This window comes from Mustelus asterias, chromosome 6, assembly GCF_964213995.1.
Source record: "Mustelus asterias chromosome 6, sMusAst1.hap1.1, whole genome shotgun sequence".
Lineage (NCBI taxonomy): Eukaryota > Metazoa > Chordata > Chondrichthyes > Carcharhiniformes > Triakidae > Mustelus > Mustelus asterias.
Genome location: NC_135806.1, coordinates 84,941,490 through 84,962,892, shown reverse-complemented (window position 1 = coordinate 84,962,892; position 21,403 = coordinate 84,941,490). Strand labels below are relative to the sequence as shown.

At 41.9% G+C, this 21,403-nt stretch overlaps 1 protein-coding gene across 4 annotated transcripts in view; it reads left to right on the top strand.

Moving 5' to 3' along the window:
* apc (APC regulator of WNT signaling pathway) overlaps positions 1-21,403 on the top strand; it is a 187,815-nt gene that overhangs the window by 136,665 nt on the left and 29,747 nt on the right. For 2 of the 4 annotated variants that reach the window (XM_078214663.1, XM_078214661.1), the window contains 3 exons: positions 863-967; positions 16,357-16,455; positions 20,251-20,629. In XM_078214663.1, coding sequence (XP_078070789.1) covers positions 863-967; positions 16,357-16,455; positions 20,251-20,629 — 583 coding nt within the window. Of the gene's footprint in view, positions 1-859; positions 968-16,356; positions 16,456-20,250; positions 20,630-21,403 lie in introns of all 4 variants that reach the window. The other 2 variants (XM_078214662.1, XM_078214660.1) reach the window with 1 other exon arrangement.

The window sequence follows — 21,403 nt, the reverse complement described above, 5'->3', positions numbered from 1 at the left end:
TTTTGCAATCAGTGAAGTACATTTTGAGTTGTAGGCACTGTTGTCATCTTTGACGTCCACCTTAGAGGATGTCCAGGCCTCAGTTTAATGTCACATTTGATAAACTGCACCCGAGACACTGTAATAATCTCTTGGTATTCCACTGGAGCATAAACTTAAGGCTGTGTACTCAAGTCTCTGAAGTGGAGCATATGAATCCGGTGAGAATGTTGCCACTAAACCATAACCAGTACGATCAGTAGTGCATGATTTTCATTATGATATTGACTATGTTTTCATTTTAATTTAAAGCACTTTTGATACTTCAGGCATAAGTAGTGCTCCTAATAGAGGGCTGCTGCCAAAGAAGATTTTAAGAACATTTATTTTTAATGGTAAGCTGTCTAAAATGGACGCACTAAATAGGAAGGATGCCTCTGTCTGTCCTGAGGCTATTTAGTATTTTTATTCTATTAAGTGAGCTATTCAGTGAATAGGATATTTTTGGCCATACATTTTCAGGATGTTTGTCATGTGACCAAATGCTCTCAGATCTGCTTGTGCATTCTCATCTCCCAGAGGACTTCTTATATCCTGTCATTTTAACAGCACAGTCAGAAAGAGACTGTAGCTTTCTGAGCACCTTCTTTGTCTCTGGGTATTGTGACACACGGCTAGATCTCAGTGGACGTGCAGTAGTTTCATCAAATCATGTCACTGAAGTGGGTGGGGCTTGCTGCTGATCTCTTAGGCCAGAGGTTCAGGAGTAAAGCAGCGAGCACGGTTCCACTGCAGAGATGCAGCATGGAAGCAAGGAAGGTTTAACAATTCCTCATACTTCTATATTTTAAATTTAATGCCAAGGTTATTCTTTAAACAGAAGTCATCGCAAACTAAACATGAACAAACAGTGTCACATGATGCTGAACGACCGAGTGATTGTCAGGAAACAACAGAAGCTAGTATGGGTACTGCAGGGAGTGGGCAGGTAAGGAGAATTTTAATTTCATACCAATTAAGAGAATCATGAGGATGCATTGCAGCAACACAGATGTAGTTTGGTGGATTTTTTGTTGCAGTATGTTGTCATGTATCCTCTCTCTCTCTGTTTTATCTCTTTCTCTCTCAAAATAGCCTTGATAATTTGGCTTAGTCCTCTGCACATTAAAGTGGTTTTTCATTTAAGTAAATATATTTTCCATAATATTGTTAAATAAAATTTCAGGGAAAAAATATTTGTTTTGTTAAGTATTTTAGAATATTCCATAATGGAAATACTGATAACAGCATGGTTCTAATTCAATTTGATTAGATATTATGCAGAAGTACTGCTAAGGATTAAAGGCAATAGCTTGATGAACATTTATATAAGAACCCTTTATCTTTGTAAAGAGAAAGAGGAAATGCAGAAGGAAAATCCACTTGTATAACAAAATGAAATTAAACCCTGAAGGAATGTGAAATAAGAACGTTATATCTTAATAATTCAGCTTTATATACTCCAATTGAGAAGTAATATAAATAGAGAAGAAAATTGATGCTTTGTTAACTGGATCTGATATTACCTAGCCAAATATCGTTATTCAGGTATCCAGATCTGAAGGTGATTTGCTTTGATATCTAAAGTGAACAGTCAAACCAAAAGATGACATTGTGCATGTTACCCTGAGGAACAGTATAGATAATTCACCCTGAAGTGTTTCTCTCAAGTTGATGTGGTCATTTATAGTTTTAGGATTGGAGCAGAGAATGTTATATTGGTAGCAACCAAGCAAAATTAAAGGAAATTTCCATTTTGGTTTGATAAGTAGGTTTTTTACTGTACTCCAGCCAGAGCCACTATGAATCGGTGTGCAGCACATAGAACATGTCTGTTTAAGTGCAGTGTTACCAAAATCCATCAAACATTATATGTACTTAAAGTCTTCCTACTACTAAGAATAAAATTCAATTTTTAAAAAAAAACTCCCTAAGCTAAATAAATAGTTTCTAAAACCTAATAACTGATAACCAATTGGTGCTTGCCATCACAAGAGTCAGCGCAAAATGCACAACTGCCGCCTTTTAACACTCACTTGAGCATTGATTGGCAGTGGGCAGAACTTCCGTCTGCCCTTAGCAGGATATGCCACATGTTAGAGCTGCTGACTAATCAAATTGACCGACAGTTATACAGCCAGGCCAGGCACAGCACTGCAGTAGCCAGAAGCTGTACTGTAGCACCCTGCCTGGAACTAAGTCCTCAGACCATTGGAAAGGTAAATTCTGGTGGCAGAAGCATAGAGGATGCTCTGGGATGTCAGGAAGGGGGCAATGATGGTTTCTGGGGATAGGCCAGTGGGGGGAGGCTAGGAGCCCCAAGGTCACAGAGGGGAGGATGTTCCAACTCTGAAGGGGCCTTCAAATTGAACCCCTGCCACCCTTCCCTTCCTGCCCAATCTGGAGGAAAGTTTTTTTCCTTGTTTCCTACGCTACCCACTCCTGCCAGCCTAAAAATTGAGGCTGGACAGGAAAAGACCTTTAAGTGATGGATGAAGTGAGACGAGCGATACAGTCCGCAAGGTTATCCATCCTGGGCCCCTACACCCTCCCAGCAACCAGTGTCCCCATGAGTCTGGACACTGGCAACCCGACACCATTCCTGATCCCGTGCACCACCTCAAAGGGCTCTCGACCATTGCCACACCCTCGCCACGGTGGGCACAGAGAGCATAAGGGTGGTGTGAGGGGGTCCCCATTTCAGAACCCTTGAAGCATAGATATGAGTGCACCTGGACAACTGGTGCAATGACTTCCAAGAGTGGCTTGCAGTTCAGACAGATGGTGGAGAAACATCCTCATGACTTTCATGTGACAGGTGACCATTGTAAGGATCACTGCAGAGTTCATGCAGTGTGAGGAGCTATTTGACGAACTCCCTTAATTGGGGCGGCAGCTGCCAGGCCTGGTTCTTGTTACTGTTAAGGGGGCCTGGGATGGAATGTCAGCAATGCACCACAGATCCTGAAGTTTTGCGCCCTTTCTGGATGCGATGCAGTTTGCATCTTTCATTGGGGGCTGGGAAGATAGCAAACATTTGGCGCTGGGTGTGAATTAGATATTTTGACTCGTGCTACTTTCCCAGCTTGCCACGCTGATTGCTGGGCGCAGCGAAGTGGTAACATTGCACCCAATGTAAATTTATGGTACAATTTTAAAAGGGAGTTCAAGAGCAGAGTGACGTTGGGAGAGTGGTTTACATCTGCAAATCTTTGGCAGTACAAGTTGCTGTGAAAGCATTTGGGATTCATGGCTTTATGAATAGAAACAGAATATAAACAGGGACCTTATACTAAACCTTTAGAAATGACTATTAATTGTGTCCAGTTGTGACTATCACCCATAAGCTTTGAAGAAGTTTCAGGAGACATGGTCCTCCATAGAGTCATAGAGGTTTACAGCATGGAAACAGGCCCTTCAGCCCAATTTGTCCACGTGCCCTTTTTTTAAAAAAACCCCTAAGCTAATCCCAATTGCCCGCATCTGGCCCATATCCCTCTATACCCATTGTACCCATGTAACTATATAAACGCCTTTTAAAAGATAAAGACCATAAGACCATAAGACATAGGAGCGGAAGTAAGGCCATTCGGCCCATCGAGTCCACTCCACCATTCAATCATGGTTGATTTCAACTCCATTTACCCGCTCTCTCCCCATAGCCCTTAATTCCTCGAGAAATCAAGAATTTATCAATTTCTGTCTTGAAGACGCTCAACGTCTCGGCCTCCACAGCCCTCTGTGGCAATGAATTCCACAGACCTACCACTCTCTGGCTGAAGAAATTTCTCCTCATCTCTGTTCTAAAGTGACTCCCTTTTATTCTAAGGCTGTGCCCCCGCGTCCTAGTCTCCCCTGCTAATGGAAACAACTTCCCTACGTCCATCCTATCTAAGCCGTTCATTATCTTGTAAGTCTCTATCAGATCTCCCCTCAACCTCCTAAACTCCAATGAGTTGTACCCGCCTCTACTACTATCTCTGGCAGCTTGTTCCAGAAACCCACCACCCTCTGTGTGAAAAAAATTGCCCCTCTGGACACTTTTGTATCTCTCCCCTCTCACCTTAAACCTATGCCCTCTAGTTTTAGACTCCCCTACCTTTGGGAAAAGATATTGACTATCTACCTTGTCTATGCCCCTCATTATTTTATAGACCTCTATAAGGTCACCCCTCAGCCTCCTATGCTCCAGAGAAAAAAGTCCCAGTCTATTCAGCCTCTCCTTGTAACTCAATCCATCAAGTCCCGGTAGCATCCCAGTAAATCCTTTCTGCATTCTTTCTAGTTTAATAATATCTTTTCTATAATAGGGTGACCAAAATTACTCTCAGTATTCCAAGTGTGGCCTTACCAATGTCTTGTACAACTTCAAGACGTCCCAACTCCTGTATTCAATAAGGGAGTAAGGGAAGTGGGTGTGTATTAAAAGTGTTCAAAATTATGTGGAGTTTCAATCATGTAAGCCAGGACAAACTGTTTCCATTAATGGATCAGTTGATAACCAGATAATACATTTTGAAATAATTGGCAAATAACCAGTAGGGAGAATCTATTTGTGCAGCAAATTGTTAAAATCTGAAATGCACTGTCTGTAAGGTCAGTAGAAGTTGACTCAGTAATAACTTTCAAAGGGCATTGGATATGTACTTGAAAATAAAAGGCAGTGTTCTGGGGAAATGGCATAGCTCTTTCAGTGAATCACTACAATAGGCCAAATTGGCCTCCACCTGTTTTGTAAGATTCTACAACACTTCAGACAAAGTTAAATATCATCCCATTACGAAATATTCTGTGATGACACAATAGTGCTGGAAGCACATCATTGAAAGTAGCTTTTTTTCCTACATGTTCAATCAATTAGCAAAAATGATCATGGAACAAAGATCTGACTTAGGAATGTCAATCTGCTTGAGGTCCCAGAGCTATATTTCTGTTACTTCAATAATTTTATCCAGCATGGAACATGATTTCATTCATATAAAATTAATATTTTATGTTGGTCAATAACAAAGTTAGGTAAAGGAGAACCAATGGACGTGATTTATTTAGATTACCAGAAGCCTTTGACAAGGTGCCGCATAGGAGACTTAAATAAGTCAAGTGCCCATGGTGTTAAGGGTAAGATCCTGGCATGGATAGAGGATTGGCCAACTGGCAGAAGGCAGAGAGTGGGGATAAAAGGATCTTTTTCAGGATGGCAGCCGGTGACCAGTTGTGTGCCTCAGGGGTCAGTGCTGGGACCACAACTTTTCACAATATACATTAACGATTTGGAGGAAAGAACTGAAGGCACTGTTGCTAAGTTTGCAGATGATACAAAGATATATAGAGAGAGAGGTAGTATTGAGGAAGCAGGGGGGGCTACAGAAGGACTTGGACAGGTTAGGAGAGTGGGCAAAGAAGTGACAGATGGAATACAATATGAAAAAGTGTGAGGGGAGAGATGGAGGCATAGACTATTTTCTAAGTGGGAAAATGCTTAGGAAATCAGAAACACAAAGGGACTTGGGAGTCATTGTTCAAGATTCTCTTAAGGTTAACAGTCAGCAGTTAGGAAGGCAAATGCAATGTTAGCATTCATGACGAAAGGGCTAGAATACTAGAGCAGGGATGTACTTCTGAGGCTGTATAAGGCTCTGGTCAGACCCCATTTGGAGTATTGTGAGCAGTTTTGGGCCCCATATCTAAGGAAGGATGTGCCGGCCTTGGAAAGGGTCCAGAAGAGGTTCACAAGAATAATCCCCAGAATGAAGAGCTTGTCGTATGAGGAAGGGTTGGTGACTCTGGGTCTGTACTCGTTAGAAGAATGAGGGGGGATCTTATTGAAACTTACAGGATACTGCGAGGCTTGGATAGAGTGGACGTGAAGAGGATGTTTCCACTAGTTGGAAAAACTAGAACCAAAGGGCACAACCTCAGGCTAAAGGGATGATCTTTTAAGACACAGATGAGGAGGAATTTCTTCAGCCAGAGAGTGGTACATCTGTGGAACACTTTGCCACAGAAGGCTGTGGAGGCCAGGTCATTGAGTGTCTTTAAGACAGAAAGGTTCTTGATTAATAAGGGGATCAGTGGTGATGGGGAAAAGGCAGGAGAATGGGGATGAGAAAAATATCGGCCATGATTGAATGGCGGAGCAGACTCGATGGGCCACGTGGCCTAATTCTGCTCCTATGTCTTATGGTCTTATAATTTAAGTCACCATAATACAAAGCAATATCCTTTATGAAAATTCTAATCAAGTGGCAAAATATGACAGATGGAGCTCATCATGGACATATGTAATGTTATCCACTTTGAACCCAAGAAAGATAAATTTGAGTATTTTTACATGATGAAAACCATGTATAAAAAAACCATTTTTAAAAATCTGGAATTAAGAATCTATTGATACCATGAAACCATTGTCGATTGTCGGAAAAACCCACCTGGTTCACTAATGTCCTTTAAGGAAGGAAATTTGCCATCCTTACCTGGTCTGGCCTGCATATGTCGCCAGAGCCACAGCAATGTGGTTGACTCTCAACTGCCCTCCAAGGGCAACTAGGGATGGGCAATAAGTGCTGGGCAGGCAGTGGTACCGATGTCCCATTAATGAATTTTTAAAAAACCATGAACTATATAGGAACAAAAAGGGAGGTTCAAGTACACAAATAATTGAAAGCTAGAAGAGAGATAGAAAATGTAATGGAGGGCTAGTAGAGCATCTCAAGAAGCTTGGCATACAAAGGGCATGTGGTTATGCTTCATCTGTATAGGGCCTTAATCAACCTCAACTGGAGTGTTCAATTCTGAGCACTGTACTTTGGAAAAAATATATTGGCCTTGTAGTGGGCCTAGCGCAGATCCACCAGAGGCCAGGTCTTAAGAATTTTAAATTATGAGGATTGGTTGAATAAATTTGATTTGTATTCCTTAGCATGTAGAAGATTGAGTGATTATATGATTGAGGTTTTAAAAATATTAGAAGTATTTGACAGATTAGATGCAGAGAAACTATTTCCTCTAGTGGGGCAGTCAAGAATGGGGAAACATAAAATTAGAGCTAGGCCATTCAGGATCAAAATTTGTTTTAAGTTTATTTATTAGTGTCACAAGTAGGCTTACATTAACACTGCAATGAAGTTTCTTTGAAAATCCCCTAGTCGCCACACTCCGGCAGCTGTTCAGATGCACTGAGGGAGAATTTAGCATGGCCAATGCACCAAACCAGCACATCTTTCAGACTGAGAGGGGAAACCAAAACACCCTGAGGAAACCCATGCAGACACAGGGCGAACGTGCAAACTCCACACAGACAGTGACTCAAACCGGGTCCCTGGTGCTGTGAGGCAGCAGTGCTAACCACTGTGTAACCCTGCTGTGGAATTAAGATACTTGAAGCTTATAAGACTGGAATCAATAGATTTTTCAGCATAACATAAGCACATGGTGCAATAGCAGGTTGATGGAGCGAAGGTACCAATCAGCTATAATCTAAGTTAGTGCTGAAATAGGTTTGAGAAACTGACTGGCTTACTCCTATCCCTGCATTCTAACCACATTTTGTAAATGTGTGAGCTGCTGCACTCCAATGGAAATAGTCATGTCATGTTTACCAACACCTTGAACTCGTAACCTACACTTATTAGTTTGCACGTTACAAGAGCCACCACAAGATCTTAGAGTGGGAATGGGGGAATTCAGCAGAAACTATATAACACATTTAAATGTATAAATTGAACATTTAAAGTAAGATTCTAAAATTCATTTGTGAGGTTTAATTATCACTTGCAAGGCCAGTGTTTATTGCTGATCCCTAATTGCACTTGAGCCGCCGCCATGAACCACTGTGTACCCAAAGTGTTGTTAGGGAGGGAGTTCCAGGATTTTTACCCAGTGACATCGAAGGATTGGTGGTATATTTCCAAGACGGGATGCTATGCACTTATAAGTGTTCTTATGGTCTGCTGACCTTATTTTTCTGGGGTAGAGTTAGCGGTTTTGGCTGGTGCTATTGAAAGAGCCTAGGCAAGTTGCTGCCGCGCATTTTGTAGTTGATAAACTCTGTCACAGCTCTTGTTATTGCAAATCCTCCTCATTAACATCTGTAGAACTGCTGTCCCAATTTTGGCACAAGTCCCCAAACATTTGTGAGGAGAACTTTGCAGGGTCAACAGGCAGGAAAGGGGATGTACCTTTGTTGTTTCTGGCACCTAGGTCAATGTCGACAGGTCCCTCCAATTTTATTCTTCTTTGACTTCTCTGTAGCTGTTCTGATACATCTTGAGAGGGTTTTTAGGCCAATTGAAAAGACAGTCAACCACATTATTGTGGGTCAGATAGGCTGGATCAGGGCATGACAGTGGATTTCCTTCACTAAAGGACATTAGTTTTTTTTAATGACAATCCAGTAGTTTCATGATCGCCATGACTGAGACTTGCTTTTTATTCAAGATTTTATTAACCAATTGAATTTAAATTCCAATAGCTGTCACGATGGGATTTGAATTTGCTTTACTGGAGTATTAGTCCAGGCCTCAGAATTACTAAAGGACATGAGATTTTTCGCGACAGTTTGGGATGAAGTGATGGAATTCATTCTTCAGCTGCTCAAATCCCTGGTTGGACCACATCTCCGGAATACAGTGTTTTGTGCCAGACGTTACACCATAGGAAGCGTGGTCTTGGACACTGTGCAGTGTAGATTTACCAAAAAATATCTTGAGGAATGAACTAGAAATAAAAACATTAAATATTGGAAATACGCAGCAGGTCTGGCAGCATCTATAGCAAAAGGAACAGAGTGCAGTGATACTACCTGATCTGTAGCGTATTTCCAGCATTTTCTAAAATTTCAGATTCACAACACCTGTTGCTTTTTGCTTTTGTACACAATCTAAGGTTGTGTTCATTTGAATTTAGTAAGTTAAGGGAAGATTTGATCGGAGTTTTAAGATACTCGAGGATTGATAGAGTAGGTAAATAGAAACTATTTTGACTGGTTAGGAAATCTAAGGTGAGGCAATCTAGCTTAAAAATCAGAACCAGATGCTATTACCTTATTACCTTCCCAAGCAAAGAGGGGTGGAAGTTGGGAACTCTCTTCTGTAAATGGCAGTTGGTTCTAAACTAACTATTAATTTTAAATTTGAAGTTGATAGAATTTTGGTAACCAAACGTAATAAGAGATATAGGGCAAAGGCAGCTATGTGGAACAAAACGGAAAAATGCTGGAAAATCTCAGCAGGTCTGACAGCATCTGTGGAGAAAGAATGGAGCCAACGTTTCGAATCTCAATGATCCCTTCGTCAGAGATCCAGTTATGTGGAGTTTAGTCACAGATTTGCCACAATCTCATTGAATCGGATTAGATGCAGGAGGCTCAATGGCCTCCTCCTACTTCTGTGTCTCACTTCATTGCTCAATTTAGAAGACAGTTTATTTTGACCCTTTCAAGAATTTAACTAATTGTATTTCAATTTTCAGAGAATTACGTATTAAATCCAAAAGTTGTCTCTGTTCATCCAGACCCTTCAGTATCTTTCCATTCAGTGTTTAGCATTTTTTATTTTCCCTCCCAAATTGAGTGACTTCATGTTCATCTGCATTAGGCTTCATCTTCTGCTTCCTTTACCCATTCGTTTGCTTCAGAAAGAAATATCAAAAACTACTTTTGTTTGATAAATCTTTGCTTATTTGACCTATATGTTTTAAAATGTTCATTAATTGTACATGCAGGAGAGCTCACCAGTTTGTAGACGAGTATATTAAAATTCATGACAATATTAAAAGGACTTGAGTACAAATTAATTGCTCTTATTGAATCAGCTTTGTCAGCACTGGTGTAGTTGCATATTTTATAATAGTAATAGACAGGCATCTTATATCATAGACCTCATGTTAGCCAATTATGAAGCAGCATTGATGGAAACTTGGAAGAAGGTTATGGTATAAGGCAGGGATTCCCGACTGGGTTCCGATTTATTGCGTAATCCTTTGCCTAGTTTGACCTCCGCAAGTGCATCACCCCACACTTCTCTGAATTGAAGTCCATTTGCCACATTTTTTCACCTGACCAGTAATGTAGTATGTACTTTGATGTAATTGTAATATAACGTGGATATAAAGTTGCCTTTTTTAAAAAAGTTTAATAGTTGTCTAACAAAGATAATTTGTTTTCATACATGGTATTGAGTCAGTCATTCCTATTTGTCCTGAGTATGGCTCCTAACCTAAGTGAGACTCCACAAGGGACGCTCGCACCTTTACGATATCTACAGGAGTCCTTGAAGAGGAAACACAGCTCCGTATCTGGCTCCCTGCTGACCTGCAATAAGTAGTTCTAAAAGAACATGACCCACTAGGTATCCTCTACCTGCTTGTGATTACATGTGGGGGTGTTTGGCAGCTGTGTGCAGACTGCCTCTGGTACAACTCAAACATCCTCCAAAATGGGAAGTATAGAGGAGACTCCCATTGGAAGGCACATTATCCCAAGATAATATCCAAGAAATGTAGGGCTCAACATACTGATACAGTCTCCTGATCGATTAAATTACACAGTACTGAGAGATGTAGAGGAAGTGTGAGACCACAGAGTGACTGTCTACAAATCCCTGAAGATAGCAGGACAGTTGATCAATGGTTAAGAAGGCATATGGAATCCTTTTGCTTATTGGCTGAGGAATTGAATATAAGAGCAGGGAGGTTATGCTGGAACTATATAAAACCTTAGTTAGGCCACAACCTGAGTACACCATGTGGTTCTAGTCACTTCATCACAGCAAGGATGTAATTGCATTAGAAGGGTACAGAGGAAATTTACAAGGATGTTGCCAGGAGTGAAAAATTTTAAGTTATAATTGGAAAGATCAGATACCCTGGGGCTGTGCTCCTAGGAAAAGAAAAGGATGAGGGGCATTTGATTGAGATGTACAAAATTGAGAGGGGCTTGGATAGAGTAGATGGGAAGGGCCTATTTACTTTAGCAAAGAGGTCAATGACTTGTTTGATTTATTATTGTCACGTATTAGTATAAGTGAAAAGTATTTTTTCTTGTGTGCTAAACAGACAAAACATACTGTAAATAGTGAAGGAAAGGAGAGAATGCAGAATGTAGTGTTACAGTCATAACTAGGGTGTAGAGAAAGATCAACTTAATGCGAGGTAGGTCCATTCAAAAGTCTGATGGTAGCAGGGAAGAAGTTGTTTTTGAGTCGGTATGTAAGTGTCCTCAGATTTTTGTATCTTTCTTAACTATAGCTTGGAGGGACCAGGACAAGTTGTTGGTGATCTGGACACTTAAAGACTTGAAACTGTTGACAATTTCTACATCATCCCCATTGATGTACACAGGGGCATGTCTTCCACTACGCTCCTTGAAGTCGATGACAATTTCCTTTGTTGACATTGAGGGAGAGATTATTGTCGCCGCATCAGTTCACCAGATTCTCTATCTCTTTCCTGTACTTTATCTCGTCATTGTTTGAGATCCGACCCACATCGGTGGTGTCGTCAGCAAATCGAGTTGGGGGGGGAATTTGGCCATACAGTCAGAGGTGTATAATGAGTATAGTAAGGGGCTAAGGACACAGCCTTGTGGAGTACCGGTGTTGAGGATGATCGTGGAGGAGGTGGTATTGCCAGTTCTTATAGACTGCAGTCTGTGGGTTAGGAAGTCCAGGACCCAGTTGCAGACGGAGGAGCCGAGGCCCAGGCCACGAAGTTTGGAGATGAGTCTCGTAGGAATAATGGTGTTAAAGGCTGAGCTGTAGTCTATGAATAGGAGTCTGACATAAGTGTCTTTGTTATCTAGGTGTTCCAGGGTTGGGTGTAGGGCCAGGGAGATGGCGTTTGCTGTGGACCTGTTGTGGCTATTGGCAAACTGTAGTGGATCCAAGCAGCCTGGGAGGCAGGAATTGATTCGTGCTATGACTAACCTTTTGAAGCACTTCATAATGATGGGTGTCAGAGCCACCGGAGGCTTTTCTTTGGTACCGGGATGATGGTTGTCTTCTTGAAGCAGGTAGGGACCTCAGATTGTTGTAAAGAGAAGTTGAAGATGTCTGTGAATACCCCCACCAGCTGGTCTGTGCAGGACTTGAGTGCTCATCTGGGTACCCCATCTGGGCCAATTGCTTTCCATTGGTTGACTTGAGAAGACTGCTCTGACGTTGGCAGTGGTGACCTCGGATACAGGTTTGTACAAGGCTTCCAGGATGGAAGATGTGCTCTCGCTGATGTCTTGCTCAAAACGGACATAGAATGCGTTGAGCTCATCAGGGAGGGGTCAATTAGAGCTGGCGATTTTATCTGTCTTCATCTTGTAGCCTGTTATGTCTTTCAGACCTTGCCATTGTCAGCAGGAGCCTGTGTGGCTAGCCTGGGATTCCAGCTTGTTCCAGCACTGACTTTTGGCATCTTTGATGGATCTCCTTAATTCGTATATCTGACTTTCTTGTATAGGTCAGTGTCGCCTGAGTTGAATGTCTCAGACCTGGACTTCAGCTGGTGTTGGATATCCCTGTTCATCCATGGTTTCCAGTTGGGAAACATGTGGATTTGCTTCTATGGCACACAGTCTTCTACACACTTACTAATGAAGTCAGTTATTGTAGTAGCGTACTCGTTCAGGCTGGTTGCAGAGTTTTTAAATCCTGACCAGTCTACTGACTCTAAGCAGTCCCGTAGGAGATCATCCGATTCTTCAGACCAACATTGCATGACTCCCTTTGATGGATTCTCCCATTTCAGTTTTTGCTTGTAAGCTGGGAGCAGGAGCATAGCCTTGTGGTCTGATTTACCGAAGTGTGGGCAGGCGATAGAGCAGTAGGCATTAATTGATATTTGTGTAGCAGTGGTCTAGAATGTTTGGGCCTCTGGTAGAACAGGAGATGTGTTGGTGGTATCTTGGTAGAACACTCTTGAGCTTGGCCTGATTGAAGTCTCTGGCCATGATGAATAAGGCCTCAGGATGTTTTGTCTCAAGGCAATTTGTTGTGTATGTTTTGTCCAGTGCGGTCTTCAGGTCCACATGGGGTGGGATGTAACTTACTGTCAGGGTAACAGAGGTGAACTCCCAAGGAAGGTAGTAAGGGTGGCATTTTAGCGTCAGGTATTCTAGGTCCAGGGAGCAGAAACTCGCCAGGCACCTAGGCACCACAAGGTATTGATTAAAAGGCAGACCTCATCTCCCCTAGCCTTGCCTAAAGCCGTTGTAGGGTCCATTCGATGGATTGAGAAGCCTTTGTTGTAGGGCACAGTCCGGTGAAGCAGGAGTGAGCCACGTCTCTGTAAAACAGAGTACACAGTAGTCTCTAAGTTCCCATTGAATAGTGAGCCTCGCCTTAAGTTCATCTAGCTTGTTTTCCAGCAATTAGACACTTGCTAGGAATAAGCTAGGGAGGGGGGCCTTTGGACCGTCTTGTTTCACTCTCTCCTGCAAGTCTGCACATTTTCCACACTTCCCAGAGTGACTGCTTCATTTTGTGCCTAGGAGACAGTGAGAGAGTAGTATGCAGTATTAAGGGTATAGGTGTGTCCAATGAGGTTCTTCACTCTGGTTGGTGTGTGGATGGAGGATTTGTTGCCTTGCTTGCGGTTCCTGCGTCAGTAGATGGGTCTATGCAGTCAGGTGTTCCGGGTCGGACTGCGGTTTGGCTTCGGGGAACGGAGGATGTCCAGATCATGCTCCGGCGTGGACTGGTCGAGGGCCAGTAAGTAGATGACGTCTCTGGGGTCGCGGTTGAGCTGATGCCCGGGTCCACATGTTGGGGTCCAAAGAGTCACTGCCAGGTCAGAGGATCTCTAGACGCACAGTGGTTAGCACTGCTGCCTCACATTTGATTCCCGGCTTGGGTCACTGTCTGTGTGGAGTTTGCACATTCTCCCTGTGTCTGCGTGGGTTTCCCCGGGGTGTTCTGGTTTCCTCCCACAGTCTGAAAGACATGCTTTTTGGTGCTTTGACCTGAACAGGCGCCAGATTGTGGGGACTAGGGGAATTTCGCAGTAACTTCATTGCAGCATTAATGTAAGCCTTACTTGTGACTAATAAATAGACTTAAACTTTTTAGACTTGCAAGTAAATTTAAAAGAGCAGTGTTAATGATTGTTAGGCTGTGGGAATTGTTTTTTAGGAGTGTGAGACGACTGTAGAAGGGGGGATGGGGAGGGTACTTGGGGCCTGCAGGAGGTTACAGCTCTCTGGGCTAGTGGGGTGGAGGCTCCAGCTCCAAATTTGCTTGTCTGGCCATCAGGTTCAGTGGAAGCTTGAGGAGGAGGGTGGGGAGAAAACCCAAGCCGCAGGGATGCAGGTCTGGTCAACGGAGACTGGCAGAGTGAAGACCTCTGCTTCCACGGCATTTTCCTGAGCGGAGGGAGTGCGGGCCGGAGTCTGGAGAGTGAAGGCTGCGGGTCCGGCAGCATTTTCCTTGTCATTGGGGGCTGGCAGATTGAAGGCCCTGGTTACTGGGGTGTTTTCCTGTGCACTGGGAGCCTGTGTAGGGAAAGAGTGCCCTGGGTCTGCAGCACTGGCTGGTCGGCTGGTCTGGGTCAGCTTCAAGTCTGGTGTCTCCAGGGTCCTAAAATTCTCCAAAACTGCAAGAGACTGAATTAGAGCATTGTTGGGGAGTTTAAAAGAGTTAGAATAAAGTTTTAGCAGCATAGAACGAGAGTAAAATATACTCTCTTGCAAGAAATCACCTCGCTCTGGCGCCATTTTAAGTCATCAAGGATTGGGAAGCATAGATTTAAGGTGATTTGTGAAAAGATTAGAGGAAATGTTTTTTCACCCGGGGGTTGTGGGAATCTGGAACTCACTGCCTGAAAGGGTAGTGAAGGCAGAAACCCTCAACTCAGTTAAGAGGTGTCTGGATATAGACCTTAAGTGCCGTAACCTGCAGGGCTACAGACAAAATGCTGGGAAGTCAGATTATGTTGGGTGGCTTAGTTTATCAGCTGGCACAGACACGATGGACCAAATGGCCTCTTCCTGTGCCATAAAGCTTCTATGATTGTCTAATTACAAATGCTAACCTCAAATTGATCTGTTCACAATAGCTCCCCAAAATGGCTAACGTTTCCTTGGCTCATACATCAGAGTCGCTGAATGACCTTGCAGAGGGCTGTTCAGTCACTTCGGTGACAGTCCTTCCTTCCACAATCTTGAGTGATTGGCTAATCCACTCAGGCTGCAGCCCATTTTTGGAGGCCATGTTTCTTTGAATCCAATTTCTGGCACCACTCTAGTCTTTCAAGGCTTCTGTGCAAACTTTTTGAAAACAATGATCTGGTAAACATGAGTCCCTATCGAATTCTTTTCACTGGCAGTGCAAGGCTTGGCAGACTTTGCAATATTCAAGTTGTTTACGCATCTTTTGACTGTGTTTCCCTTCTGCTATCAATCAGGCTGTATGTCCATCAAACAGACTCCATCTCCTAATTCCACACCATAGTTGAATACACTAAGAAAAATTACCTCTGCTGAACAAAGACAATTTTAGTTTAGTAAGTCTCACTGAAAAGGAAAACAGTGATATAACTGAAATACAAGCTATGAATGACCTGTATAAAAAATTAAGTCTGGGAAAAGCAGGGCTGCAAGGTGACACAGTGGTTAGCACTGCTGCCTCACACCGCCAGGGACCTGGGTTCGATTCCCAACTTGGGTAACTGCGTGTACAGAGTCTGCACATTCTCCCCATCTCTAAGTGGGTTTCCTCTGGGTGCTCCGGTTTCCTCCCACAGTCTGAAAGACATGCTGGTTAAGTGCATTGGCCATGCTAACTTTTCCCTCAGTTTACCCGAACAGGCGCTGGAGTGTGGCGACTGGGGGATTTTCACTAACTTCATTGCAGTGTTAATGTAAGCCTGCTTGTGACACTAATAAATAATAAAATTACTGTTGATTAATTATTTGACTTAATCAAAGCACAATCACACTTGGTTTTAAATCAAGGTCTGCAATGAAACTTTAAATATTCAATATTGGCTTAATACAGGTTTTCTTAAAACCATGAACGAAGCATAAATGCATACAAAAATACCAAATTGCAATCATTTGTGGCTGCATGCTTACAATAAAATGTTTCCTGGGACTGGTATTGCCAGTGGTGGTAATGGCGTCTGTAGAGTGAGATATTTTTCCGTGCTCACTCTCTCTTTCTCTGTGTGCCAATAATGCACAGCCCCAGTGGAAGCTTAGTTGGAAAATTAGTCCCAACTTGTCACTTTGGAAAATGCTGACAATGTTCCTGAATAGTAATGGATGATATAACACTGGAAGGTTTCATAGCATTTCAGAAGCTATAATTTTTATTGGACAGGTTAATACTTCTAATTCCATCCAATGTGTTTTAGGGGTCAGGATCAAGGGTTGAACAAGATGCTGCTAGTGTGATGAGCTGTAGTAATTCCTACTCAGTTCCTCGAAGACTGACAAGTCACCTGGGTACCAAGGTAACCGAAGATTCCAGACTACAGGTCGCTACATTGCATTTTTTCTAATACGTCAATTTTAACAATGCTTTGGCTGTTTTATCAGTGTGTTTAGCTATTTTCATTAACACATGCATGTTATATTCCTTACTGTGTCCTTTTGAAAATATTTACAAAATAGTGCTTTATATAATGTTAATTGGCAATCATTACAGCTATACTGAACATATGAAGGGAAGAACTAAAAGATCATAGTAAGGATTATACTTGAATCAAGCTTGCTGTCAAAAAGAATTCTAGCAAAAATCAACAGAACCCAAATTACCTCATCCAGCAATGATATGTTAAAGTAACTTTTATATTGTAACCAACAAAATTTCAGGACAATATTTTACACACAGGGATGACTTCTGGCATTAATCTGAATGTTATTAATTCCATCAATATTTTGTCATATTACTTCTAAATCCACTTGCAGAAATAGCATTGCTTGCTTTTCTGTAACTTGTTTGCTGGCTGTTACACTTGTATTGTTTCCTTAAAGGTTTGTTATGGGTCTTTTAAAAAATGGTTGTTTACCATACAGTTATACGGTTAATCAAGAAGTTAGTGTAGCACCAGGAAATAGGACTAAACAATCGATCTGTAAATATTTAAATACATATAGTTAAATCTTAAGATGTATTTACTGTAATGATATTGTGGAGATAATGCTCACCCTTTACATGATTTTCAAGTGATTGGAATATGAATTACAACACAAGTGAGTAAGCCAAAAGTACCTACGTGCTTCCCAATTTGAGATGTTAAGAATCTCGACTGCAGTTGAAACTAACTATCTCTCAGTCGGCAAGAGCATATGTTATGTTGAACTATTTTAAATAGAAGCAAAACTAGTGAACAGAATTCTTCCACCATCCATCATCGCTCAACCAATTATTCTGCACTATGTGGCAGTTTCTAGCGCGAAAAGCCCCAGAGGTGCTGCGAACAAAATCCTGCTTTTCATAGCTTCACCTCCTGACCTTTAAAGTTTGGTAGCGTTAATGGTGGCAGCCTCATAACAACAGTATATTTAATATTAAAATCCAATGCCCTATCATGTTAAAGTTTATATAATTCAGTTGTTCAGATTTTGGGGAGGTTGGGGGAGAAATCGCACCAGCTTTGATAATTAAATAAGATAGCACTTGGAAATGTTTTTACAATTATACCTAGTTATTATCACCATTATCTTTCTTCGTTCTCTTTTTGCGCCCAGAGATGCATGAAGCACACAAAGCAGATGCTTATGTCTGTTTCTATAGATAGACCAGCAACCTGTAACAAAAACTTTCGCCAGAGACTATAGCTTGAGAGATGCAACTCCACATCAAGCATGACTGACCAGGAGACTTTCCCACTCTTGGTGCCTATGAAATGGAAAGATTTACAGATTGGCAATCAACCTGTTCGGTCACATTATGGACCCAACTTCTGTGGCCAACAACTCCTGAAGTCTGACTTGAAACCAGAACTTCTGGCTTAGAGGCATGGACACCATTCACTGTGCCACAAGACTCTCCCCATACTAGTAATGCTTAATTGAAAACTAAGCCCTAAACATCATCCATTTGTGGACCTATTCTGGAAACAAAATGCTATGCGTAAAAAGAAAAATTCTAGTTCACCTTAAGCTGTGGGTTGGTTCTAAACTTAAATGAATTTTAATTAACATGAAATTAATATTTGCTATGCATAATAATGAATTATTCTGATTATTTTTAAATTTCAAATCCGACTAACTATTCATTTAATTAATACTAGACCTCAAATGATTATATTAGTCTTAGATATAAATTATAGCTAATTAATAAGTAAAGATTAGGAATGACAGCACAGGCACCCCATTGCATTGAAAAAGACTCTGAGAAGGATGCAGTTTGTGTGGCTAACTAAGAAAGTTAAGAATGGTATCAAATTGAAAGGAAAAGATTGCTGCGAAGATTAATGGTAAGCCAGAAGATTGGGAAAAAATTATAAACTATCAAAGGATGCCTGAATAATAATTAAAGAGGGAGCAAATAAGAATGTGAGAGAGAACTTGCAAAAGATGGGAACCAGACAGCAAAAGGTTTCTCCAATTCTGTATAAAGAAAAAGTGAGATGAACTTGGGAAATTAATATTGGGAAGCAGAGACTTTGAACAAGTATTTTGCATTTGTCTTCACATTAGAAGGCACAAAAGGCATCCCAAGAATAGGAGAAAAGTGGGGAGCAAAAGCAGTGATAAGGAAGATAATAGAATCTTGATTCAAAAATTCAAAGTAGAAAAAGATCCAGAAACCAAAAATATAATGATCATGGATTTCTGCCGACCTCCTGATCGCTGGCCAGCTCAATCGTTGGCCTCCCTGACCATGCCTGGGCTCGCCTCGACTCCTCCCCTCAGCCTGCCTCGATGTCCTGTCCCGTCCTCCGCACCCCCGATTGCTGGCCTCCCTCCCTCTGTCACTGCATAGTGGCAGCGGAACCCCCATCAGGCCCCATCTCCAATTAGGCCCTGTCCCTTGGCACTGCCCAATGCTCGATAGGCCGTGCCAAGGTGCCTCCTGGGCATTGGCATTTTGCTCCTTGGGCAGTGCCAGGGGACCAAGCTGGCACTGCCAAGGTGGCAATGCCCAGGGGACACCACCACCACCACACTGGCTAGCTCCACGTAAGTGGGGAGCTATACTAAACCCCGCCGCTGGAGTGAAACACTCCTGGGGGGGGGGGGGGGGGTGCAGGCCTGGACACTTCAGTCCCAGGCTTGCAAATGATTTAAAAGAGATTTAAATTAATATTTGCATAATTTCTTCAGCTCTGCACCGATTTCTGGCGCAGAGCTGCCAGCACTGGAAATCCGGCTGCCGACGAATCTCCGGGAAAGCTGAATAGGCTGTGTGCCTTTTCTCTCCAAAAGAGATAGCTAAGGGCTTTAAGATAATGAAAGGATTTAATAAGCTTAGATGAGAAAATGTTTCCGTTTGTGAGGAGTCCAAACTATTGGCCATAAATCTAAGATGGCCACTATTAAATTCAACAGGGATTCCAGGAGTGATCTATGTGCCCCAAGAATGTAAAACGTGACCAAAAGGAATGACTGAGGCAAATAGCATGTATTCATTTTAGGGGATAAGCAAAGGAGAAAAACAAATAGAAGGATATGCTGATGGGTTAAGTTAAAAGAAGGTTGTGAGGAGATTAATGAAGCATAAACACCAGCATGGACCGGATGGACCAAAGAGCCCATTTTTGTACCTTGTCCACACAATGTAAATCAATGAAATGGTAGCCTCGTTAGTTGTTGCTAATGAACAATTTATTGGACAGATCAGATCACTAACCAACTCATGAAATCTGTTTATCCATCCAATCTTGTGAAGTCTAGAGCGTCAAAGGAGAGTTAATAAATCAGTTGTAGTTTATAATATTTATTAAATGAACCATATATATATCATGTTAGGAAGGCAATTGATTAATTCCAGTTTAAATGGATTTGAACCTTCTGATATTGTCTAAGTACAATATTAATTCCAATACTGGAGCATGAGTATAGGGCTAAATGTAACACCATTGTCCAAACACAGTTGAATCAATAAACTATCCCATGTCTGCTTAGCTAGCTGGTGGTTTTAAGTCGAGAGAAATGTCTACTGTCACAAATTATCAGCAAATATTTATAGAGATCTTGAAACAACTTACTGATTTCTGGAGGTTTTTGGCTTCATGTCATTGATTGTTGACCCTACAATATGAACAGAATTTAACCTTTTTGGTTCGCTTGGGCTATAGGTGGAAATGGTATACTCGCTGCTCTCAATGCTTGGTACACACGACAAGGATGATATGTCTCGAACTTTGCTAGCAATGTCTAGTTCTCAGGACAGCTGTATAGCTATGCGTCAGTCTGGTTGTCTTCCACTGCTGATACAGCTTTTGCACGGCAATGATAAAGACTCTGTGCTGCTAGGCAATTCACGTGGCAGTAAGGAGGCCCGTGCAAGGGCTAGTGCTGCACTACACAATATCATCCATTCACAGCCGGATGACAAGAGAGGAAGACGGGAGACCCGTGTTCTTCATCTGCTGGAACAGATCCGTGCTTACTGCGAGACATGCTGGGAATGGCAGGAAGCACATGAGCGAGGCGTGGATCAGGATAAAAATCCAAGTATGACACTTTCTGGACAGTTTTGTATGCGAATTAGATTCATTGTATTTTTGTATGAAAAAAGTAGTTTTTTAAGAAAGTAACAATATGGGCAAGCTCTGCTTTTTAAATTCTTCGCGGTGGCACAGTGGTTAGCACTGCTGCCTCACAGCGCCAGGGACCCGGGTTCAATTCCCAGCTTGGGTCACTGTCTGTGTGGAGTTTGCACGTTCTCCCCGTGTCTGCGTGGGTTTCCTCCGAGTGCTCCGGTTTCCTCCCACAGTCCGAAAGACGTCCTGATTAGGTGAATTGGCCATGCTAAATTCTCCTTCAGTGTACCCGAACAGGTGCCGGAGTGTGGCGACTAGGGGATTTTCACAGTAACTTCATTGAAGTGTTAATATGAGCATACTTGTGACTAATAAATAAACTTCAAACTTTTTGATATAATGTGTGTCTATGGCAACTACTTATGTTAAAGATACAATTATTAAATTGAGTTAGTAATTGCATTTAAACTTAGTATTAACAAAGTATTAACAATATTATATCTACACCATGAAATTATACCTCCCCTACCATTTCATCCTCACCTTCTCCAATGCACAAGTTATGGCAACAGTGGGCACCAGGCATTTACCAACGCTGCTCTGTCTGCCTTCGAAAAGATCCATTAGAAAACTGTAATTGAATTGACTCGTTCTTTTTGTTCCTTTTGTGGGAAAAAGGCTGTCAATTATTTTTTTTAAAAAGCTTTAAACTATATAATTTAAACTATAACGGCAAACTTACTTA